The sequence below is a fragment of the Lynx canadensis genome, chromosome A3 (assembly GCF_007474595.2).
Source record: "Lynx canadensis isolate LIC74 chromosome A3, mLynCan4.pri.v2, whole genome shotgun sequence".
NCBI lineage: Eukaryota > Metazoa > Chordata > Mammalia > Carnivora > Felidae > Lynx > Lynx canadensis.
In genome coordinates, this window is record NC_044305.1 from 73,814,991 (window position 1) to 73,839,361 (window position 24,371).

Genomic DNA, 24,371 nt, shown 5'->3' on the forward strand with positions numbered 1-24,371 from the left:
TGCTGAACACACACACACACACACACACACACACACACACACACACACACACACACAATGCCCTGCCTCTGTACTTTATATACAAACGGGATAAAGAGATCACTCAATATTTCTACTCATTAAACACTTCTGTCAGAAGTCTGAGTTCATGAAAAGCACATTTACCTATTCAGATAGTCTCATTTTGTTAAATTTGAAAATCAAAAAAAGCATGTACACTTGTGTTATCAGTCTTGAAAAACTATGAGGATTTTTTTTTAATCACAAGAAATATTTGAGATATTCAACACAGATGTTGCAATGACAGCCTATAATAAAATGGGTTTACCTTGAGAGATGGAATAATGAGATGCAGAGATAAGAATGAAGCTGGAATAGAAGGTGGAGGGAATGAGATGCTTAGAGCCAGTAACACTGGAGCCTTAAGCAGAGCCCCACCAACCTATAGCTGAAATCAGTATTAAGGTTTTATGTGTAAAATGTAAATTTAGGGTCTTGAAATTTTGTTTAATCTGGAATAAGAATACGTTACCACTGTTTCTCAAGATTTATCAGGAATTGGCATTCCATCCAATAATGCAAATTCTGAGTATCTGAGTGATCCCTGTGAAAGGGAGAGTATCTCTAAATAAATTGAAGTGGGCCCAAGACAGAAGAGCTGTGAAAGCTACAGTTCTATTCCATTCATAGGGCTCTTGCCCCACAGTTTTTGAGATTGCCCACAGTGGCATATTCTTTTGAGTTATCTTCAGCGATGGTTAAGTCTTTATTCTTAAAGGGGATATAATTTGTATAGGGGACAAAGAGAAGGCAGTAGAGAACAAATGTTAAAACATGGGTTCTCTCTGAATAATGGTAAGCATCACTGGAATAAAATAAATACTTCAGTCTGTGGCTAACCTGTATCACTTCATATTAGGTTTTGCTGGTGAAAACCAGTCACATAGCCCCACCTGTGTAGGGACTAGCAGTGTACCAAAGAGAGCACACATACAAAGAAAGCTTGAGGCAAGGAGTAGAGGACCCACTCCTCTCCTAAGAACCAGCCTTTCCCAGTTCTATCAGCAGGCAGAGAAGCAGAGAGAAGGCAACACTGTTAAGCTTCCAAAGCTAACCTGTTTACAATGGGAGCTGAGTGAGAAAAACAAACAGGTCTGCAGTGTCCCTAGATCTTAGACGTGCACACTTGGATTTATGTATTTATTCAAACATCCCATCTTCCTGCCGTCTTTGTTCCCTCTCTTGAGTCTACCCAGTGTCTCCATTAGCGGTCCTAGCCCACACACCAGACAGTCCTGTAGTCCTGCCTTGATGATTTCCCTAATTTGAACTCTTTTTCTTCCAGGTGTGTGCAATTTATATTACACAAAGAACCAGCCGGTTACTTTTCATTATATCTCATGATCTCAGCTGATGTTACCTGACCTTGTAATTTTTTTCCTATTCATGCAGTTTTGGTTCTGTTTTTAGTGCAAACTGGTTATTACTTTTATACTTCATAGTTGGTTTTACCTTTTAACAACTTACTCTCCAGTATTTTATGTGTAAAATATCTCCAGATGCATACAAGATTGGTAACACAAGTGGCCTTTGGGAACTGGAATTAGGCAGCTATGGAACCATATGGGAAGGAGATTTTTGAACTTCTTAAAATGCTGAATCATGTGAATGTTTACCTAATTAAAAAAAACACTTGAAAAAAATAAAAAGGATTAGGATGAGCAAGGAGATTCTGTTGGCGGGGAGAAGAGTGGGTAAAGGTAGCTGAGGAAGAGAAAGGGAAGAGCCGAGCCAGCTGCTACAGGGAGTAGAACTTCAGGGAGAGAGATGCTTAAAGAACATTTTTAGGGGTGCCTGGGTGGCTTAGTTGGCTAAGCGTCCAGCTTCAGCTCAGGTCATGATCTCATAGTTCGTGGGTTCGAGCCCCTTGTCGGGCTCTGCGCTGACCGCTCAGAGCCTGGAACCTCCATCGGATTCTGTGTCTCCCTTCCTCTTTGCCCCTCCCCTGCTCATGCTCTCTCTGTCTCTCAAAAATAAACATTAAAAAATTTTTTTTAGAAACATCTGCAGAATGATGTGGAATGTAACCACCTTGCTCCAACTTCCACAGAGAAAAATTGAGTAATACAAAACTAAAAAAACAAACATCTTTATGATTTGGACTCTGCCTATGTCATTTGACCTTTGATGCTAAACTCCCATTTTACCTTTTGCTTCATCCACATTGAGTTATTTGTAGTTACTCAAATACACTCTCTCACTTCCCTGTAATTGCACTTACCTCTTTCTCCTTGCTAATTCCTCCTCCTCCTCACCCCTCAAGATTCACCTTCAATGGAAAGCTTTAGAATGGAATATGCCTTTGCACTCCTATGGCACCCCATCCATACCTCGACCACAGTGATTTTCCCTGCACCAAACCTGTGTTTATCTTACTCCCTCATCAGATTCTGTATCTACAGTGCCCTGTACACAGTAGATTCTCAATAAAAGCTTGTTGGAATGTGGGGCACCTGGGTAGCTCACTCAGGTAGGTATCCAACTCTTGATTTCGGCTTAGGTCATGATCTCATGGTTCCTGAGCTCAAGCCCTGCATTGGACTCTGTGCACACAGTGCAGATCCTGCTTGGGATTTTCTCTCTCCCCCTCCCCAACTCATGTGCATGCACTTTCTGTCTCAAAGTAAACATTAAAAAAAGAAAAAAAATGTTGAAATGAAAATTAAACAGTTGCCTCAAAGGTTACTCTGAGTATTAAGTACAGCATTTGAAAAACACCAGAACAGTATATAATCTATAGTGTATTGTAAATAATACACAAGATAACAAATATAAAGTGAATGGTACATAGTCAAATTTAATAAATGCTGCAAAAAAACAAACAAAAAAAAAACAAACAAAAAACAAGACAAAGATGAAGGAACTAATTTACCCAGCGGGTATGTTATTTATGAATCTAGTTGTTACAACACATGACACAGTTTAAAAGAACTTTCAGGCTGACTAATAAATGATTTAAAGTAGATTGTTTATGGAAAATTTGAAAGGCAGGGACTAATACTGTTGCTTTTGTGTCCATTAAAGGAGTCTGTATAGCACACAGTAGCTGTCTGCTGAATGAAATGCTTTGAGGCATTTCTTTTTATTTATTTGAGAAAAAGAGAGAGCACATGCATGCAAGTGGGGAAGATGGGCAGAGAGGCAGAGAGAGAGAGAGAGAGAGAGAGAGAGAGAGGGAGGGAGGGAGAGAGAGAGAGAGACGGTGAGAGAATCTCAGGGAGGCTCCACACCCAGCGCAGGGCTCAATCCCATAACCCTGAGATCAAGACCTGAGCGGAAATCAAGAGTCTAATGTTCAAACAACTGAGCCCACTCAGGTGCCCCCGCTAAGGCAGTTCTTCAAAGAATGTTAAGTCCTTGAATAATGGAACAGATATCCTCTCCCTCAAAAAATCACAATCAAAGAATGTCAGAAGTGGAAAGGGTGCTTAGAGATCATCTAGCTTAGGGATCAACAAACTACATAGCCTGTTTCTGTACAGCCTTTCAGCTAATTTTTTTTTTTTTTTTTTTTTTTTTTTTTACATTTTTAAAGGGTTTGTAAACAGGAATATGTGACAGTATGCAGTCCTCAAAGCCTAAAGTATTTACCATCTGGCCCCTTTCAGAAAAAGTTTGACCCTTGACCTAGACCAGTCTTCTCATTTTGCCACAAAAAACTTAACTTGTTCAGGATTCGGTAAATTAGGAAACAAGACCTGTAATCCAAAACAGATTTTTCAACTTTTTGCACGAATGAGGGTCAAAGAATTTTAAAGTATATGTAAAAAAGATAGATATATAAAGTAAGTAGCAATTTAATTTATTCCAAAAAGGATCCATTTTGTTATTTTAGACGTGAATTGTGACAAACGGACCCCTAGTAGAAGCATGGGCTTGGAGAGAAACATAAAATCCACCTAGTCTCAAAGTACTGGCTTTGTTGACTCTGAGAGAGTTACTAACCCTTTCTTAGCCTCCGTTTTAACTATGAAATGGGGGTAACAGCACGTTTACCACAGGTTTAAAAAGAGTGTATCACAAAACTAGCGTTCAATAAACTGACGTTTTCCTTCCCTTCCTACCCAGGGTCATACTGGCCACGCATTTAAACAATAAACTGGATTGGATGACGTAGGCATCCATTATCAACTCATTATCCCGAGGTGGAATGTTACCCACTTAGGAGTCCAGGAATCCAAGCAAATAAAGGAGATGAAAGCCAAGTACACAGACTCAGCTGGAGAAAGGAAACCGGAACAGGGTAAAAGGGAGGACCGAGAGGCAAAGGACATGAGGCTGAGACAGCGCGGCAAAGGGGAGGGTACCAGGAGACAGCCTCCAAACCCGGAAAGGGAAATCCAGCATTTTACGTTTGGGGTAAAGAGGGGTAAACGAGACTTGTGTTGCCGGATTTCTAGCCTGGGAGATGAATATACATGCGATAGCTAGACAGGATGCCTTGTGAAAGGACAGAGAACGTACACCGTTACTCACCTGCTGCCTAAGTCCACGGCCACGGCTCGGAACCCCGCGCCACCCCACAGTGCTCGCACTTGCAACTGGGTGAGCGCCCGTTCCCGCCCAGGCAGGCGGAGGGTACCATCGCCGAGCGGCCGAAGCCGCAGGCACGAGCAGCAACGCCTGCAAGCCGCCATGACACCCGGCACGCGATCACCCCGGGCTGCACCCTGATTGGCTCACTCTGCAGACGGTGGGGCGGAGCCTTATGCAGTTTTGTTTCCGTAGTGCCTGGGGGCGGGGAACGCGGGGTTGCGGATTACTTGGCCGCTTCCTACGAAGACTAGAGAGGGTCAAACATAACTGAACGCAGTTGTGACAACCTGTTTTTCCTAGTGAGGTATCTACCAGTGAAAGACAATTGGAAACGTAATGCCGTGTGTGTGTGTGTGTGTGTGTGTGTGTGTGTGTGTGTGTGCGTGCGCGCGCGCTCGGGCGCTATCGTAGTTTTAAAAAGTTCTAGAATAATGTATATGTTTAATAAGTAAAGTATAGTAATAAGAGAAGCCACCAGACAACTCATTATTATTTGGCTTCTGTGAACTGGCAATTACAGAATTTGTGTTGTGGTCCATGGAAAGAGGTCTCGCCGCTTCTCTGCCCTGGTTTTTACTTTAATAATTTCACGCAAATATTACTGCAAAGGTTTATGTTAATTTATTTCTAATAAGTTAATTTCACTTCTTATTGACCTGTATCATTTTAGACATCTTTAACATCATTTGTGATTCATCTTCATTTCCATTGTTAATATTTAGCAATTCATTTCTCTGCCCCTTTTGATCAAATGTTAATCTTTTTTAAACCAACTTTTATTAAATGCAAAATGCCAGCGAGTATTTAAAGGAAATGTTTCGGAAAATGAAGAAAAAGAATTTTTGGAATTCGAATTTGGTAAATTTTTAGGGAGTAGATAAATCTCTCCCACTCCTCTTAATCTTGTCTGTTAGAAAATTTTCATAATGGTTCCTTGAATGAACCAGTGATTTTTTTAATTATTATGAGGGTCATATTTCTCTTTTAAGGTCGTAACTTCTTTCCTCCAAAAAACTCCAAACAAAAAAATCCAACACACAGTGGAACATGGTTTTAAGAACTAAAAATGTTGAACTTCAAACAAATGATTTAGTGGCAAAGCAGCTCCCTGACACCTTAGTTTCCAGGAGCTGTTATCACTGATTTTGGAAGGGATTACTACTAACACTGCTTAGGGGTATTTAGTGTTAAATAAGTTTTTTGCCTCTTGCTCTACATATGACTGTACTTTGTGTTGCCACAATGTTTTCAAGACCAATCTATTGAAACCTGTCCTAATGACAAATCTGTCATAATCTACTTGCCACAATACAACATGACTTTGGATTTATAAAATAAGAATACTAAATCACCTTTTGGTAAAGCACTTAAGTACTATAAAATCTTTCATTTAGGTGGTGTTGCCTACTAATTTAGAGCATAAACTTGAAGTTAGTCTTGAGTGGTCCCAATCTAAGCTCTGCCATTTACTAGTTGTCTGACTCTACCTTTCTAAGGCTCAGATTCCTCATTTATAGAAATGGTTACTAATATGTATCTTCTGGGGTTTTTGTAAAGGTTAAATGTGATAGAGAATGTAAAATGTTAATCACAGTACCTGGCACATTGTCAGCACTCAGTAAATGGCAGATTCAGCTTTGATCCATCCTTTTCTTAATTTTCCCTCTAGTTTCCTCTGAAATACTGAACAACCCTCTTTCCTGTAGAGCCCCATGGATCTATTAAACTTTCATCCATCTGGAAATACTGGAAAGCAATATTCACACATTAAGTCCACCTGTTTCTTCACACCCACCCAAAATAACTGATATGGTAGTAATTGGATCATAAATTTAAAGGTAAATGTGGGTATCGAAATTTGTTATAACGTAGTCATAAAGATGACCCAGACTATGTTTATATTGAGTGTGGTGTCTCTCTTGATCAGATGAAGGCCCCCAAATGTGGGGTGACAATTGGGTGAAAAGTTTCACCCAAGGCAGAACAAAGGAGATAGTTTACTGAATATACTACAAGGGAGCAGTGGGCAAGACGGCAGAGGAGAGGCTGTCTGCAATGAGGCAGTGGGGGCTGTATTTAAAGGGAGAAAGTGAGGAGGTATGGTGACGTTGGGAATTTTTTTCTATTTTGGTAACTGCTGTCCACTGGTTAGTTAGGGTCTATGGGTATTTTGAGGTGAGTCGCCTGATGGTCCTGTCTGTATTCAGCCAGAGTGTCACTGTGGGCCCTTTATACATTCTGTTGCTCAAGGCTGTTTGCCTAACAGTGGCCCCTACATTATGTATCTTAAGATTAACACAGAAACAGGGTGCCTGGATGGCTCAGTCGGTTAAGCGTTCGACTTCTGCTCAGGCCATGATCTCGTGGTCTGTGGGTTCGAGCCCTGTGTCAGGCTCTGTGCTGACAGCTCAGAGCCTGGAGCCTGCTTTGAATTCGGTGTCTCCCTCTTGCTCTCTGCCCCTCCCCCACTCATTCTCTGTCTCTCTCTTGCTCTCTCAAAACAATAAACGTTAAAAAAAAGATTAACACAAAAGCAAAAATATAAAAAGTTTAAATTGTTGTGGTTGTGAGATAGGGAACCTGAAGAATTCCTTAAAAATGTGGCTTTTGGGGCGCCTGGGTGGCGCAGTCGGTTAAGCGTCCGACTTCAGCCAGGTCACGATCTCGCGGTCCACGAGTTCGAGCCCCGCGTCAGGCTCTGGGCTGATGGCTCAGAGCCTGGAGCCTGTTTCCGATTCTGTGTCTCCCTCTCTCTCTGCCCCTCCCCTGTTCATGCTCTGTCTCTCTCTGTCCCAAAAATAAATAAATGTTGAAAAAAAAAATGTGGCTTTTGCTCCTTTTCCTGCTCCTGTTCATGCTACGACCTGCACCACCACTTTACACATGCCTCAGAATGTAGTGTGTGTCCCCCTTGTAAGGGACAAAGAGTTAAGGATTTCTTTAGAATATAGAACATCTATGGAAGGACCCGATGAGAATGATGGGGCAAAGCTATCATATGCATATTCCAGACAACCAGGAGCTAGGCTTCTCAACGCCAAGACCTGCTGGCTCCAAGGAATGACACCTGGGCCCTGTCTTTATTCTAACCAGTCCCTGGATGCCTGAGAGGACAGGTATACCAGGCCACAATCCTCAGTAAAAAACCCCCAGACCTCAAACAAAGACAAGACTCATACTCCTTTCCTTTCTGAGTCTCCCAGACACTCCATCTGTATCTGCTCTCTCTATATCTTCAATTAACTTTGCTCTCACTTCCTGCTGGCTCATGTTTGATTTCCATCCTATGTGAAGCCAAGGACCATTTTGGCTGGTCCTGGGGGACCCCCTCTGGGTCCCTGGACCCGGCCTGCCAGCCTCATTTGTATTTAAAGAAGCTATGATTCACTGAGGTTCAATGTGAGATGTCACATTCTAGAAATATAGTTCTGCCAAGTATAGTTCAACAGCCAAAATACAATTTAAGAGGAAGTTCTTTACCTATAACTCCTGAAGGACATTAAAGATGATCTAATTTAAATCTACCAGCAATATTTTTCAGATCTCCTTTTCTCTTTTTTTCAAACTCCAACGAATGTGCATCCAAATAGTTAATACCACTGCCTGCTCTGAGTGGCAATTTCGTTTAAGTAAAACATCATTGCATTAAATTACTGTTAATTAAAATTTAATTTGATTTGTAGTTTGGCTTATGAAGTATATACAATTGTTTCAGTTTGATGACTGTATAAGAGGTACCAGACTAAGGAGTTTGTGTCTTCTTATGTATTTGTACAAAAAGTATCAGTGGACATCAAGTCCACTGATACTTTTTTCTCTTAAAGAAGTGTAGGCTGCTCAACTATGTTACTGCCAGAGGGAGTTTTCTAAATCATAGCCTAATTGTATCTCCATTCTGATTAATTTTCTTTAATCACTTCCTAATCTTTAATCTACAGGATAAAAATCTAAACTGCATAGTGTTGACTACAAACTTTGCCTTTTAGACTCATCAGTTTTGACTTTCTACCTATTTTCTTCTCATTTTATAATCCAAGGAAACAACTACTTGTTCCCCTCCTAACATACAACCCTCTCTTCTGCCTCTGTGTCTTTGCATGTATGAGTCTCTGTCCTTGGTACATTTTCTCTCCTGTCAGTCTGGCACACTCAATCTTCAGGTCTTAATACGGGAGGTCTTCAATATTAGCCTCTCTGACTTCCGCATACTGACTTGTGGGTACAATCTATGTCCGCCCTTCCACTTTATTAATTAATATGTGTAGTCATTATTTCATCCATGGAAATGAATGTGGGAGTAGGTTAAAAGTGCTGGCATTGGCATCAGATTTTCTAGGTTCAAATTTCACCTGTTACCTCCTAACCATGTGACTCTTGTTAAGTTGCTTACCCTTTCTATGCCTCAGTTTCCTCACTTGTAAAGTAAAAATATCTACCTCTTAGGGTTGTTAGGCAGATTTAAGTGCAATCTTATTTTTATGCAACTTAGCATAGTCTTTCGCATACCTACTTTATGCCAGGCAGTATGCTAGGCTCAGGGCATACAAGCGTGTAAGACAATCACAGGGCATAATAATTCCTGCATTATTAGCTTGAAGTTTAGTATGAGAGACTGACAAAAACACAACCAAACAAATAAAAAGAAAAAAGTAGAGGGTGATGGTAAGAAGAAAATAAATTAGGTGAGAAGATAGGGAACAATGAGATGGAAGAACTTACTTCAAATAAGGTGGCCAGGAAAAGCCATTCTGCAGAGACATTAAAGCCACCCTGAAGGATGAAAAGGAGACAAGTTCTGAAACATGGGGCCAGGTTGGAGCAGTGACTGGGAAGGGGGATGGTTGCCCCTGAGTCTTCAGAGAGTTTGGCTTTTATGAGGACTTGGAAAAGCCAGTGTGGCTAGAGAGTAGTAAGTAGGGGTGTGGCAAAGATGAGGTAGGAGAGGACTACACTGTAAAGTTTAAACAGAGAAGTGTCATGACCTAGTCTACATTTTAAGATGGTCCCTCTGACTGCTGAGTCTAGAATTGATTGGAGGAAGATAAGAAATAGGTGTAGAAATCAGAAGTAATATGGTGACAAGGGTGACAAAGAGAAAGGATGGGCAGATCTGGAATATATTTTAGCTTGTTGATGAATTGGATACTGGCAGGGGTGAATTAAGATAATTAACAGGATCAGATGAGTCAGAAATGCAGTGTAGGAGACACCCAGAAGTAGCTGTCAAGGCAGTTGGATCTGAGTGTAGAACTCAAGGAAAGGAATGGTAATTGGGTGCCTGGGTGGCTCAGTCCATTAAGTGTCTGACTTCAGCTCATGTCATGATCTCACAGTTCGTGGGGTTCGAGCCCCACCTCAGGCTCTGTGCTGACAGCTCAGAGCCTGGAGCCTGCTTTGGATTCTGTGTCTCCCTCTTTCTCTCTGCTCCTCCCCCACTCATGCTCTCTCTCTCTCAAAAATAAGGAAACATTAAAAAAAATTCAAAAAAAGTAATCAGCATACCAGTGATATCACAAGCCATGGAAATGCATAATATCACTTAGAAAGATGGTAGAGAGAAGAAGGAAGGTTCAGGTTTGCACCCTGAGGAGGGAGAGGCTGCCAAGGTTATGGAGGTGGATCCTGTGGTGATGCAGTAGTCAAGCTAGGATGATTATGCTGGGTATTTTCCATTTGCACCCACTCCATCCATACCCTTGGCTCTTCTCTGTGCCCCCATAGGTCTGATGTATGGATAGCAGCACGCCAACTCCCTGGCTCTTTTTTGGTTTGGTCAGCCAATGAGAGACACCAGCAGCCGATGAAAGGGCAGGATGAGGGAGAAACTAAAAGTATAGAACATAATTACTTATGATGTGGCATTGACTGCAGCTGCCTGCTACCTGCTTGCTGGGCTCTAGCTATCACTCCAATTGCTGTTTCTTCTCCTTGCCACTTTAAGTCTTTACAGTTTCCCATCATTGGTCATCACTCAGTGCCTTCAGCATTCCTCATCATTAGTTCCACAATCTGCCTTCCCCACCAGAAATAGTCTCTTCATTAAGTTCTCTTTAGAACTCATCTGAGTGTGCCCTCATCATTAGTTCCACAATCTGCCTTCCCCACCAGAAATAGTCTCTTCATTAAGTTCTCTTTAGAACTCATCTGAGTGTGCCCTCTGTTCCCTGTTTCCCTTTGCACTGCTTCTCTGGGAGCACGCCCTGGCCTCTCTCCCGGCAGTAGACCACCATTACTTGTTAGGAGTAGCTTGTTACCCTGGAGGTGGGAGGTGAGGGGTGTGCAGTGCTATCTGCTGTTCTGACTAACCCTCAGTCTTAGGAAGGTAATGTGTCTATGGATTCTCAGTGCTCATGCCCCTCTCCCAGCTGTAATTCTGGGCCCAGCATGTATTCTACCCATTATGTTCTATTCCTTCTTCTACCTGGGTTTTCACAGCGCCTTAAGATTAACAGTATTTGTCACATTCCCACAGAGCATAGAGCTTTGATTCCTATGGAGAGATAGGGGAGGAGAATCCAGTAGGGCTTTTGCTTTCCCCACAGCGCTGCTGGGTGCCTTCCCCAGACCTGCACCTTTGTCAGGAGTTTTGCTTTTACCCCAGTCTTTTTTGTGAGTGCTCGGTGAAGTCCAAGAAAAGCCTGTGAGAGGTTGTGAATTCCTGTGTCTGCAGTCTCCATGGGTTCCATATACTCTCATTAGTCCACACTGAGCCATTAGCGATTGGTTAAAAAATCTAGTTGGATTCTTTTTACCCATGTCTGTTGGTGACTATGTTGGGTGAGCAAGAGCTCATGTCCTCTTTGTCTTTGGAGGCTCTTATCTTTAGATTTCAGATTCACTGGTTTTTCTGTCACTTTTAGCTCTCTGATGGGTTTCAGAAGAGTTGTGGATTTTCAGACTCTCTGGCTTTGTTGTAACTGTTGTTACTATTACTCTTGTTATAAGGATGGGATGCTCTTTCCAGATTTCTGAATCCTAAGCAGAAGTGGGTCTCACATGCATTTGAAGACCTCTTTTCTCCATTAGTCTGGAGAAATGAAAAAAGGGCATAATTTGTTCTTTCACTATTTTTTGTAGCTTGCTTCTGCCTCCATAATTTTTCTGGTTCTTAAGAATTGGGACACAGGAACAGGGAATAGAAGAGGGATGAAAGAATTCAAATTCTGGAGCCAGTGGAATTTTTATTTGACTGATGCTTGTTGGTTTTCATGTCCACTATTAATGCAGACGTACAAAAGCTGGCTATGATATGGGGTGGATGTGGGAATTGCCTGGTGACCTCTGCTGCGACCTCCAAAACTGCATAGTTTCCTAATGTGGGTACTCTTGGGGTGACCTTTTGTGACCTTCCCAGCTTCCACTCCTGGTGGTCTGTTGCACAGCTTCTTAGTGCTGAGATCCTCTTGTCTTGGCTCTTATCCTTCTTGGGTGAAATACCATCAAAACAGCTTCCCTGGGTTCTTTTGGCCCACATATTCACACATCTTTGCCCCCAAAACAAGTGGAATTGAAGCTTCTCTCAAACACTGATTTCTTGCCTCGTCATTGCAGGTGAATTCAGTAAGCCTCTACCTTCCAAATTCTCTTAAATGGGAAGCAGGCGCTGGTGTCTATATTCTTAAATGCCCCTGTATGGCCATTTTGTAGTAGCAAAGTGGACCCTCATCCAAAATTTGGCTTGAATGTCAAGACTGATGTTCTCTGCCCTCCTTTTATCTGCCTTAAAGCTGAACACAAATTTCCTTTTGTGAAGGTGGCGTAAATATACCCCATCTCCTGTACCAGGACGAGGAAAGTGACCATTGTCTAGAAATGGAAGGCTGGCATTAAGGTGAGTCTGCATCAACATACTTTACTAAAATAACTCTTCCATTAGTTTCCCTCATTTATTTCCTACTCACTTTCCCACAATTTATCACCAAACCTCCCTTTACTTTGTCTAGTTTTTTTCTACAATTTATTGCCCTTTGTTAAAATGTACAACCTCTGAATCTAACTACATCCTTAGGTTTTCCCCTTTTTCTGTGAAGCCCCTATACATGTAAAAATATTAACATCAACAATATTTGCATGCCTTTTCTCCTGTTGATCTGTCTTTTGTCAGTTTAATTCACAGGCCTCAGTACTGAAATAAGTGGATAGAGCAAAAGCTTAAGAAAACACCTTTTCATCATTGTCATGGATTCATTAAGAAAGCCATGACTGGATTCAACCACTGGCTCACATTTTCTGCTATGAGGAAAGCAGTAAAGGTTTACTCCTTTGGAATGGGCACCTAGCCTTGCTAGTATAGATAGTAGACATCTCTTATGTATCTTCACTGGGAACCAAGTGACCTGAGCAGTTTTGAGGTTCTGGGTCATTTGGATAACTGAAAACTCCCACCTTCAGAGAGAGGGTAGGAGCAGATTCGGTAACCCATGGTAATACTTGCTACTACATATTTGGACAAGAATTCGGGATAGTGAAAACCCCTTCAGCTTGTTTCTTGGTGTACTGAAAATTTCCTCCATCCCAATAAAAGAGAATCAGAAAGACATCTGCCCCAGTAAGGGGATCATCCCTAATTTTTTCATACCTTAAAATAGCTAGGGTTCAGTATTCAGACCCTCAGTCTATAGCTCTCTCCCTCTTGTGTCAAGATACCTCCAATCACCATTATGGTTATTTATTTTCTTCTGCCACCACTAGTCATTGTAATTTTTCCTAATAGATTGATTTTCCTGTACTGACTACACTCCTGATGCCTTCAATTCATTGTCACAAATTACCTCAGACAGAGTGTTACCGAATTGTGATGAACAGAATCAATTTACAAATAGACTTTTGCGTGAGTTGTGTGTCTTTAGAATTCTAACTAACTGCAACCTGCGTTAGATTATTTAAATTTTCATGTTGGTTGTTTGTAGGATATTGGGATCATTGTTCCTTCCCACAAAAGTTTCTTTAAAGTCAGCTTGAATGAACAGTAATTGAGCACAAAAGCCTGACCTTGCCAACACTGCATTGCATGCTCAGTCAAATTAGTTCAGACCATTATGGTTTATATTAACTATATTTGTCATTTGTAATTAACATGGATTAAGATTTGGAGGAGATTTCTGGTACTTGTTTTTGGTTGATTATGCTAGTGGGAATTTCAGACCATATTAACATTTTCTCTTGCTTCTTAAGTTTGTTTTGTGTTTTCTTAACAGAATAATTATATCTTTGATCTGATTTTGGAATAGTCTGGCTAATGTTTGCTTAGGAAGAAAATAAAACCATCCCTTACCCAATTTTCTCATTCTCCCTTTGACAAGTATATAAAAGGTTGATCGGGAGAGAAGCAAACCATACATTTGAGTTTTGGCTCATTGTATAAGATGATGATAATGATCCAAATTTAGAATGTCATGAAATCTCTTAAGGTTTTGTTTTAAAATGCACTTACCATGTCTTGGATATGAAACAGGTGGTTCTGCAGACAGGCCTGAGTTATCGCCAATGAACAGACTATTGTGTGCAAAGTAGCTTTTCATTATCATTGTTAACCCTCATTAAAATCACAAACCTTTAGCTTTTCACAGCTTTGTTTTCTTTTAAAGAGATGATGTTCAAGGTTTTTGAAATGTCTACATTTTCTTGAAATGTTTTCATTTAAAATAAAACTTTTGTGGTTATACACATGCATCAGTATTATGAGAGAGGAGGGTTTGAAGCTGAGCAGTAATATTAGTTTTAATATTTTATTGTCTTTTCCAGTCTTTCATAAAACTTTCAAAAATTAATAAATTCATAAAAATTTCATTTGGGCATCTGTATTTGCATTTTCTCTTCCTTTAAACAATCCCTGTGTCTGCTGGGAATATGCATCATCCTCATTACCACTAAACATTTATGGAACAATATACCATTATGTAAGAAAACAGCAATTTCTGTAGCAAATGCCTGCACATTTTTGCTCTTTAAACACCAACTCCCATGGACTCATTGCAAGGTAATATCAGGGTGAGGAGGGCATTTGAGATTTCTTTTAGGCCTCAACCTACTTCTCATTAGGCCTCCTTTAATTTGGTTTTGGCCTTAGACATAGCTTAGTTTAATTGTTCATAGCTGGTTTGCTTCACTTTCCCCCTCAAAGTTTAACTCTTCTAATCCTCCCAGTATATTCTTATGGAAAATTTTAGATTGAGTTTTTATCTCTTGTAAAGTTTGGTTGCTTTGATGGTTAAGAAGGTACACTTCAGTCAAACCTTGAATTCTATGCACATTCAAATTGTTGCTCTTTTTGATGAAGATGTAAATTTTGAAATGGTACTTAGAGTATATGGTTCAGTTTCAACAATAATTTATTGAGTGTTGGGTATAGGCACTATGCTATTTTCACATTTGCTGTTTTACTTAATTATAAAGAATAAGGGATCATGGCTGTAAAGACTTGACCGAATATAAATTCATGAGCAATGTGTTATGGGGGAATTCAGACCATATGGAAGACTATCTTCTCTTAAGAAATTTGAAAGGAGGTATACAAATATAGTGAGATTACATTTTGAGATACTTATTCTTCCTTTCCAATATTTTCTGCTATCCTACCACTCTCCCACACTCAGGAGGTGACCTGAGTGTAGTATTCTCACTGCCCCTAAGCAAGGTTGTTACAAGAAAGAAAATAATAAATACTTGGTTTATGACTTTAAAAATAGATGCAGACAATACTTTGAAAGAAATTATTTGTGAGATACAGGGCAGAAAGTTCTGCACATCATACAAAATAGATTAGGAAGAATACAGGATGATGTAAATTCATTTTTCCAGTTTTTAAAAAGATGTCCGAGAGAGAGAGGCTAAACACAGGTGTGAGAGGGGCAGCAATAGGAACTTCATGGAAGCTTGAATATCTGTGAGAAGAGAGGACTGCAGCCATATGAGCTATTTTCAGTCCCCTAAAGAGCCATGCTGGCATATGCCTTGATGATTTTGTTCATCATCATTTTTTGCCTATATTTCTTCTGACTGATGTGTGTCTTTTGCTATACAACTCCAGTGTCATTTCTGTTGGGAGGTCTTCCTAAGCGCCCCCACTCTACTGAATTTCTATAAGTGGTAAAGGATTAACTCACTAGTAAAGGATTAATTGGTTGGATTAATTTATCCAAACCCTGCACATTCTGAGGATCTTCAGGACTGGTCTTGACCACCTCCTGGGAGATAACCTCTGATCCCTTGAATATTCTTCCTGATAACTGTGTCTTTGTATACCTGAGACTTTGTATCACACTAATGGCTTATGTATGCTAACCCTGTTGGTGGCAAACGCTTGTTTTTTTATGCCTTGGGCTTTGGGTCATTCTGCATCAATTTGACCTTTGGGTGGGGAGCTGACGACTGTCATATAAGACTTCATTGCTTCATGCCTATGTGATTAGCCCAAATAAAAACCCTGTAACAAAGATCTCAGGTGGGTTTCCTTAGTTGGCAACACTTTGCATGTGTTGTTATGCATCATTGCTGGGAGAACTAAGCACTGTCCATGAGACTCCTCAGGGACAGAACAATTGGAAGATTGAATATGGTTTCTCTTGGACTCTGCCCTATGCCCTTTTCCCTTGCTTATTTTAATCTGTATCATTTTGCTGTAATAAACCATAACTGTGAATATAATAGCTTCTCTGTATCCTGTGAATCTTTCTAGTGAATCCTAGAACCTGAGGGTGGTCTTCATACTCTACAATAATTTTTGGTTATAACACTTACTGTACTTCTATTCATTCATTAGTTTATTTATCCATCCATGCATTTGACTAATTAACTACTGAATGCCCACTATGTACCAGATATTGTTAAGCCCTGAAGTATGAGAATGAGCATGATAGGCAAAATTCCTACCTTTGTGAATTTATAGTCTGGTGGGACAAAGGGGGAAGGAAACAGATAAAACAATTTGGTATGGTGGCAGCTATTATGGACATAGTACAAGATGACATGAAGAACAGAGACCTCGGACTCCAACACAATCTGGTGGGGAGGGGTGTCAGGTAAGCTGCTTGATAAGTAGGGAAGTGGCAAAGGGATAGAAAAACAGTGGTTATGCAGATTCAACACATATACAAAAGCCAGAAAGTAAGAGACAAGTGAAGTGAATTCATTGTGTCTGGATAAGCCTGTTTGAGGGAGAAAGTGACAAGAGATGAGGCTAGAGAAGGGGCCAGATGATGCAGGGTTCTGTTAGCCGCATTACAGAGTATGGTTTTTATCCTACAATGAGTGGGAAGTCATTGAAGGATTACAAGCAGGTGAGTGACTTGATTGGATTTGCTTTTAGAAAGAACACTCTGGCTGTGGTTTGTAAGAATGCATTGGTAAAGCACAAGCATAGAGGGGGCAGACTCATTAGGAGACTATTGCAGAAATCCAGATATGAGACGATGGAGGTCTAAACTGGGGTGTTGGGAGTTCATTGGAAAAGAGTGGATAGATTCACAAGATGCTTAGGAGGTAGAATTGATAAGACTAGCTGATACGTTGGATACTGGGGAGAGGGCATGAAAAGAGTTAAATATGACATAGTATGCCCATCTTAAAGAGGTGTGAGCAGCTGTGCCTCTGTTAGAGAGGTGTGAAGAAAGTCAGATTTAGGAAAAAAGATGAATTCAAGTTTGGTCATGTTGATGTTGCTTAATGTTTTTTTTCTCCTCTAGTCTGTAATCTCCATTCAGTCAGCTAGTTGTCCCAATGCCATTGTTAAAAAAATATAATCTATTTTGCTATAATTCAATAGTATCATTCCTAAGATACTTTTCACAACATAAAGTATGTTATCAAAACAATTGTTTCAGTAGCAACAGGAAATTAGGGGTTAGAGAGTTTTAGATTGGCAATAACCAAGTTATTTTTGCTGCAGGGATTTCAATAATAAAGGAATTTTGAATATAAATGTATTTAGTTACTAGATGCTAAAAATAATAAATTATATTAAAACTGACAAAACACATTTCATTTTCTTTACATTCCACTCACTCCAGAGCCTCATTTTGCTCTTTAATCTTTGGCCTTACCTGGCAATTTTGCTTGCAGCACACTTCATGAATGTCAAAGTTAACATAAGAACAAACATATACTCAAATAAATATCAGACATGCCAACAGAGTAGACAGCCATTCCAGGAAAGTGGTTCTGTGTCCTATGTCTCATACACATTTTCTCTACTCACTCAGCATTAGCTCCCTATCACAATCAAATTATTAAACTATTAGTCACATTGTATCATATATATATATATATATATATATATATATATATATATATAGTGAAAATTAACACTGTTGGAGAAATGGTTGCTATCTTGCCACCCCCAATGATGTGATATGCCACCTTTGAAATATGCTCAATTCCAACTAATTTATGTTTAAAAAAAGCTCTCCAGGATATGCTGATAACTCAGTCAGCTTTCTGTATGATGTCTATGAAGAATGTAAAGATATGTGCTGTAAGCCAGAATTCCTTCTCTCTACCAAATCACAGTCCTGCAAGTGAAATGGCATGAACATAACATTTCAGTTTAACTAACATTTATTGAGTGTGTGAGGCACTGGGCTAGGAGTCAGAGCTACAAAGACAAGTCATGGTCTTTGCCCTCAAGCCTGGTAATGGGAGAAGCAAGTGCATAACCAGATGTTTGTTTTAAAATATGGTAAGAAGCCATGTGCAAGACTACTGAAGAATTCCAGGAAAGCTTCTGGGAGAGATGAATTTTGAACTGGACCAAAATAACAGGTATGAGTTCATTAGGTAGAGAAGAGGGACTGAGGGTACCAAGGGCTATTGCTGGCACAACAAATTGTATCCTGTGTGAATGGTATCCCCAAGGGTAATGCAACGCAGAACCCTGCAAAAGGAGTGTTGATGAGAAGGTTAATCCAGGCAAGAACAAAGGCAGACAAGTGTAAAATAACAGTGTGTTCAAGGAACTAGAATCAGTTTGCAGTTACTCAACTGTAAAGTGAAGGTGGAAAGTAGTAGGATGCAAAGTGGAGGATGGAAGTTTCTCTGCTGTGGATCTTGGACTGTGCTCTGTGGGCAGTGGAGAACCTACACATGCTATTAAGCAGGAGAGTGGTGTGGAGTTTTGAATTTCCAAGAAATGTCTTGTGTGGTGAGTTGATGCATTTGAGGAAGTAAGTAAGATCAGATACAAGAACAGCGTTGACACTAATTGCTATAGTTCTGTGAACGATAAGGGGGAACCTAAACCAGGACATTATAAGAGTACTCAGTGGGAGCAAATGTAAGAGATATTTGGGGAGTACAAAATCTGGACCCTGATTTACTGTAAGGGGTGAGGCTGAGGGAAGGAGGAGGATTCAGGATAACTCCCAGGTTTCTGAAAGGTTTAGACTTGAGAGATGGTGACATCAGATGCGAAATTTGAGGTACTTGTCAACCACTCCCGTGGATTTGTCCTGTAGCACAAGGTGAGAAACAATAAATGGCACAGGGGAAGTAGAAATAAAATTTAGAGGAGCAGAAGTAAATTCTAGTTTGCATAATCAGGAATGATGGGAATCATAAAGAAAGTAGTATTTGGATGTAGGCCTTGAAGGATTGGTAAGATTTGCATTTAGCAACTTGATGGGGTGGAAATGTCCCAGAGAAGGCATGGATACCCTCAGGATATTGTTTGAGAAGAGCTGAGACTTCCTGTTTGTGACTGGAGTAAAGAGTTTGCTAAGCATGATAAAGAGGATGTGGCTGGAGTGGTGGGTTGGAACCAAGTCATGAATGCCTTAGGGTTCTATGCCTAATGGGCCTTGGGCTTTGCATTGGGCAAATGTGCAAGCAGAGCCATGCTTTGGGAAGAATGATCTCAGGTAGTAAATGAGACAAAATAGAGGCAGAGAGATTGAAGCCAGACAGAAGAGTCAGGATGGTGCACCAGAATGCTAGAAACAGGAATAGAGAGAAGGAGACCAGCAGTGAAAACATTTGGGTAGTTCACTGCATTTGGTAGTGTGGCTTAGGTCAAATGTTATAAATGGTTGGATTACAAGGGATTGAGAACATGCTGCTGCCTCCATAGAATTAAAGGAGTCTAAGAGGAACAGATTTATAAAGATAATGGGGCACCTTCAAAGAGAATACTACTTGTGTCCCCACTTGTCTTTTTCTTTATTATTGGCAAAAAGATTAAAAAAAAGGAGGAGGTAGTATGCCTCCTTATACTGGTTGACTATAGTTAGAAATTCTTGGCTTTAAATCTCTGCTCTGTTCTTTATTAGCTGTGTGCACTTGGGTGAGAGTTCTAAGCACTTTAAGTCTGAGTTTCCTGATCTGGAACATGGAAATAGGAAGACATCCAGTAAGCTTGTGAATAACACATAGTTTACATTGAATAAATGCTAGCTGCTATTATTAGAATTCTAAAAAGAAGGAAATGCAGAATAGAATTCTAATTCAGTTACTATGTTCAAAAATACAATTTGTTCAAAATTTTCATCAGCTCTTCTGATGGACTGAAGGGTTGGTGGGAAAACATTGATGTCATGTTATAATAATCCAGCTGGTGGTTACTAGCAACCATGCAAACTCTAGAGATTACCTCTTCGACTTAATATCTTAAAGATGTCCTGACCTGAATCCCTTAGACCTGGCTCTGAACCTATAGCTCTGTGCTGTGAATTCAGAGAGATCCACGCAGTGGGTCAGGATACTTTACAAAATACAAAAGATTGTTTTATATAATGTCAAGTAAATGGAAACAAGGCTGATGACTTCAGTGAAAGTCATAGGCATTTTCAAGTGAGACCAGTAGAATTTATTTATTTATTTATTTATTTATTTATTCTCTCTTTCTGAGAGAGTCAGAGCGTGAGGGCGGGAGGAGCATAGAGAGAGAGGGAGGCACAGAATCCGAAGCAGGCTCCAGGCTCCAAGTAGTCAGCACAGAGCCCTGTGCGGGGCTGGAACTCATGAACTGTGAGATGATGACCTGAGCCGAAGTCGGACACTCAACAGACTGAGCCACCCAGGTGCCCCCAGTAGAATACATTTATAACTTGAGATAATTTTAAGAGTTTTCCAGAATCCTAGTTATGTGTATTAACGTGCTATTTAGGTGCTTTGGAGTCTATAAATAAAAATATTCTCTGTCATCATCATAGTAATTGATTCTTGCAAGAATCATCAATGGAGCTAAAACTAGTGGGTAAAAATCTGAGGAGTAACAGATTTGATTTAGATCAATCTCATCTAAAATTTAGCTTCCTTCTGTTTTCATAACAGTTCCAAAATATCTCCCCTAAAGTCAGTCTTTTTTCGTATATTTGTCCTCAATACACAATACATTCACTGACTTCAAAGAGTTCAAAAAGTAATGGAAATCTCATTTATTGCTGTTTAGCATGGGAAACACTCCTGCAGCCTTTGGACCATGGAGAATTCAGTTCCCACCAGAGGGCGCTCGGTTGTCACTTAAGTCACCATTTTGGGTTTTGGGACTTCCTTTGTAACTCAAAAAGTTAAATGGAATTTTTATTTTGTACATCTGTAGGTGAACTTAGAGATTTGAGGATTAATGTAACTAACATTTTAAAGCTTGGGTAGGTCTTGCTTTTACTTGCAGGTTAAGGACAATTACCTAAATGACATATCAATCAGAATCCCTTACCAGAAACCAAAAACCAAAAACCAAACAAAAACAAAACAAAACCACTATAGAACACAAAGCAAAACAAAACAAGTGAACGTCCATTTTTTGTTTTATTTTGTTTGTTTTTTTCAGCAAACACTTCCAGTCTTGGTTCATTGCAGGTTTGAGAGCCATAGTTTCTTCTTCACCTCACTCACTTACTCTGGAATTAGGTCATTAAAGGAGAGGTGGGGCCAGGATGGGAGGAACTCAGTTTCAGGGCCTAGGTGCAAGGTGCTGACACTCCCGTGAGTCTTGCTTCTTTCCCAGAATGGTCTTGCCTTCCTTGAGACTGTGTCAGGTGTTCTCAAAGTCTCTCCACCAGCAACATCAGCATCACCTGGGAGCTTGTTAGAGGGCAAATTCTTGGGCCTTACTCCAAACCTACTGAGTCAGAACTTCTGGGGGTGGTGCCCAGCAATCTGCATTTTAACAAGTTCTCTGAATGATTCTGATGTATGCTACAGTTTGAGAACCACTAAGCTAGACACTTTGTTTTTGCAAGGCAAGCTGCTTTTGGGCAATAGGAGCCTCAGGATTATTGTTTAGTTTTCATTCCAAGAATTAGGAGCAGACTTTCTCTAGGCCAGGTCTCAAAACTTTTAGGTAAAAGGTAGTATCAAAGTGGTTTTCTGCCTGCTTCAAGCTTCCAGAGAAGCTTGTTTTTCACCAGTCTAAGCAGAGGTACCAGCCCATGGAAGGAAGTTTTGGAAATAGATCACTCACATGTAGAAGGAACCGAGAGAATCCCTTAAGAATTTAGGAAGGAAGTGTAGTGTGATGGTTAGGCCTACAGATTCTGGATCCATCTTGCCTGCTGTGACAGCTCTGTGTGATCTTGGGCAAGCTGTTATTGTTTTACCTGTCTAGAACTCAATTTCCTTATCTGCATATTAGAGATGATAATAGTACCTATGTCATATGCTTGTTATGAGAACTAAATTAGACAAGATTTCTAATGTGATTAGAACAGACCATTGGCACAATGTAAATGTTTAGAAATACTGTGCTGTCCACAGCACAGGTCCCCCTACCATCCTACCAGCACAATACTGTCCCTTTTGGCTAGCAGCAAAACAATCATAATCATACTTTTTTCCCAATTCTTAATGGGAAAATCTTAATGTAAACAATCTCCATCACATTTATACAGGTGACAGGAGTCCTAGGAGCTCCTTTGAAATGAGAACTTTTCTTTTAATTTCAGCCCTCCTACCTAATAGATGTTCAGCTTTGAGCAAATTACTTAACCTCTCTTTAAATCTCACTTTCATTTTTATTTGTAAAATGGGATTATAATTCACATCTTATAGGGTTTAGTGTGAGAGAAAGGAACACAGTCAGTGGGCAAATTGTAGAAATAAAGCACCGTTATCTGTATACTACTGTTCCCAGGAAATGCCATAAAGAGAGTAGGATAGTTCTTGGCACATAAGAGGGCTCAGTACACATTTGTTCCTTTTCATTCACAGCTTATACATTTTGAGTATTTAGGGACCTTTTAAATCACCAAAGCACTAATTATGTTCTCGTACTGTTTACTTTTCAGCTTCACACTTCAGCTCCTGAATTTCTGGCCTGGAGTGACTGGGAGAGTCTTGTTTTCCCTTCTTCTCACATGGGAACCTTTTGGGCTAGATTTTCTAGTCAGCTCTTTCCCATTTCTTTAGGCTGACTTGCCCCCAAGATCACAAAACTCATATTTTTCATTTTAGAAAATTTGGAACATTTCAATAAAGCATAAATAAGAAAACGAACATTGCCAATTCCTCTCCAAAAGAAAACATCATAAATGATTTGGTATATTTCCTGCTAGACTTTCCTACCTTTGCTTCAATAAAATTGCTACCATAAAGTATGTTCAATTTTCCTTCTTGCCTTGGGGTTTCTACAGATGTGATCCTCCTGGCCTGGCATGTCCTTCCATGGCGTAGGATGCTCCTTATTTTCCCACCCCTTCCTCCTATCCCAGCCACCCCTGATGTTTCAGATGAGGCCAGGTTTCTGTATTAGACATTTTTAAAGCATGCTATACTCTTTCTGGACTTACTTCTGGTTCTTAGTGATATACAGTATTTACTGTGTGAGTATGTGAGCAGTATTTATCTCCATGACTAAACTGTAAGCTCCAGGACAGTAGGAACCATGTCTGGTTTACTTACAACTGCATTCCAAGTGCCACCACAAAGCTGGACACATAGTGTATCCTCAACAAATGGTTTTCAAATGACTGAATGAGTAAATGAAATGTGTTGTAAGCATTTCTCCATCCTGGGCATGATCTTGAATGTCTGGGTTTAAGTGGCATGATTTTAACTGGTACGTGGCAGGGTGATAGGTAAGATGGTCTTTTAGAATTTCAGAGCACTCCATGGATTTCTAAAGCAGCCTGTTATGGTGAGAGGGATCTGTAGGCCAGGAATCAAGAGACCAATGTATTCCTTTCTGCTTTACCAGTTCCTGTGACCTTGAGTAAGTCACTGACCTTCACTAAACCACATTTTCTTTTTTCTCCTCTATTTCCCTCTCAAAGAAACTCATACATAAAATAAAACAGTGTGTGTAAAGACACTTTTCAAATTATAAAGAGCTATATAAATATGTCCAGACCATTCAAAAGATATTTTTCTTGATAGAGCCACTTGCGATTTTGCATAGAGGCTCCATTTTCAAACTTGAAATTGACTCTGTTGCCAAGAAAATCTCCTATTTCAAAGCTTAATGGTTAGAAATAATTGTGAGTCTGAATGTCTTAAATAGCCAAAATGCATTAACTACTATTTTATTCCTTAAAGACAGACATAGCAGAGTTTGTTTCAATTTCATACTTGAAGATTGCAATAAAATAATTATGGTGAGTTGTGAAAACAGAAACTTAGATTTACGTTTCTTTCAAATTTCAGTTGGCTGATGCAGTCAAGATATTTCTGACAGACTAGCCAATGCATGTAACTTAAATAGATTAAAAAGAAACTTTAGTTTTTGAATATACTTTATACCTTATTCAACAGTCAAGGAATATGATAAGATTTGGAAATTCCAAAATGGAGTTAACATCTCTGTGACAGGATCAGTGTTCATATTTGAAGGCAGGATGGAAGAAAGA

The 24,371-nt window shown here is 39.9% G+C and overlaps 1 protein-coding gene and 1 long non-coding RNA gene across 3 annotated transcripts in view; one reads left to right on the forward strand and one right to left on the reverse strand.

Annotated features, from left to right (window-relative positions):
• The window catches only part of PNPT1 (polyribonucleotide nucleotidyltransferase 1), a 48,380-nt gene extending 43,666 nt beyond the window's left edge, over window positions 1-4,714 (reverse strand). Inside the window, exon 1 of the mRNA XM_030310640.2 lies at window positions 4,537-4,714. Within this exon, the coding sequence (XP_030166500.1) occupies window positions 4,537-4,697 (161 nt within the window). The 5' untranslated portion in view covers window positions 4,698-4,714. The remainder of the gene's footprint in view (window positions 1-4,536) is intronic.
• A 101-nt stretch (window positions 4,715-4,815) lies between these two features.
• On the forward strand, window positions 4,816-23,082 carry LOC115510596. 2 transcript variants are annotated; one of them, XR_004343399.1, is made up of 3 exons: window positions 4,816-4,900; window positions 12,350-12,427; window positions 22,815-23,082. It is a non-coding gene; the product is annotated as an uncharacterized LOC115510596 (long non-coding RNA). The 2 variants fall into 2 exon arrangements; XR_003967773.1 differs by lacking the exon at window positions 22,815-23,082 and adding an exon at window positions 12,701-14,332.
• Window positions 23,083-24,371: the final 1,289 nt, after the last annotated feature.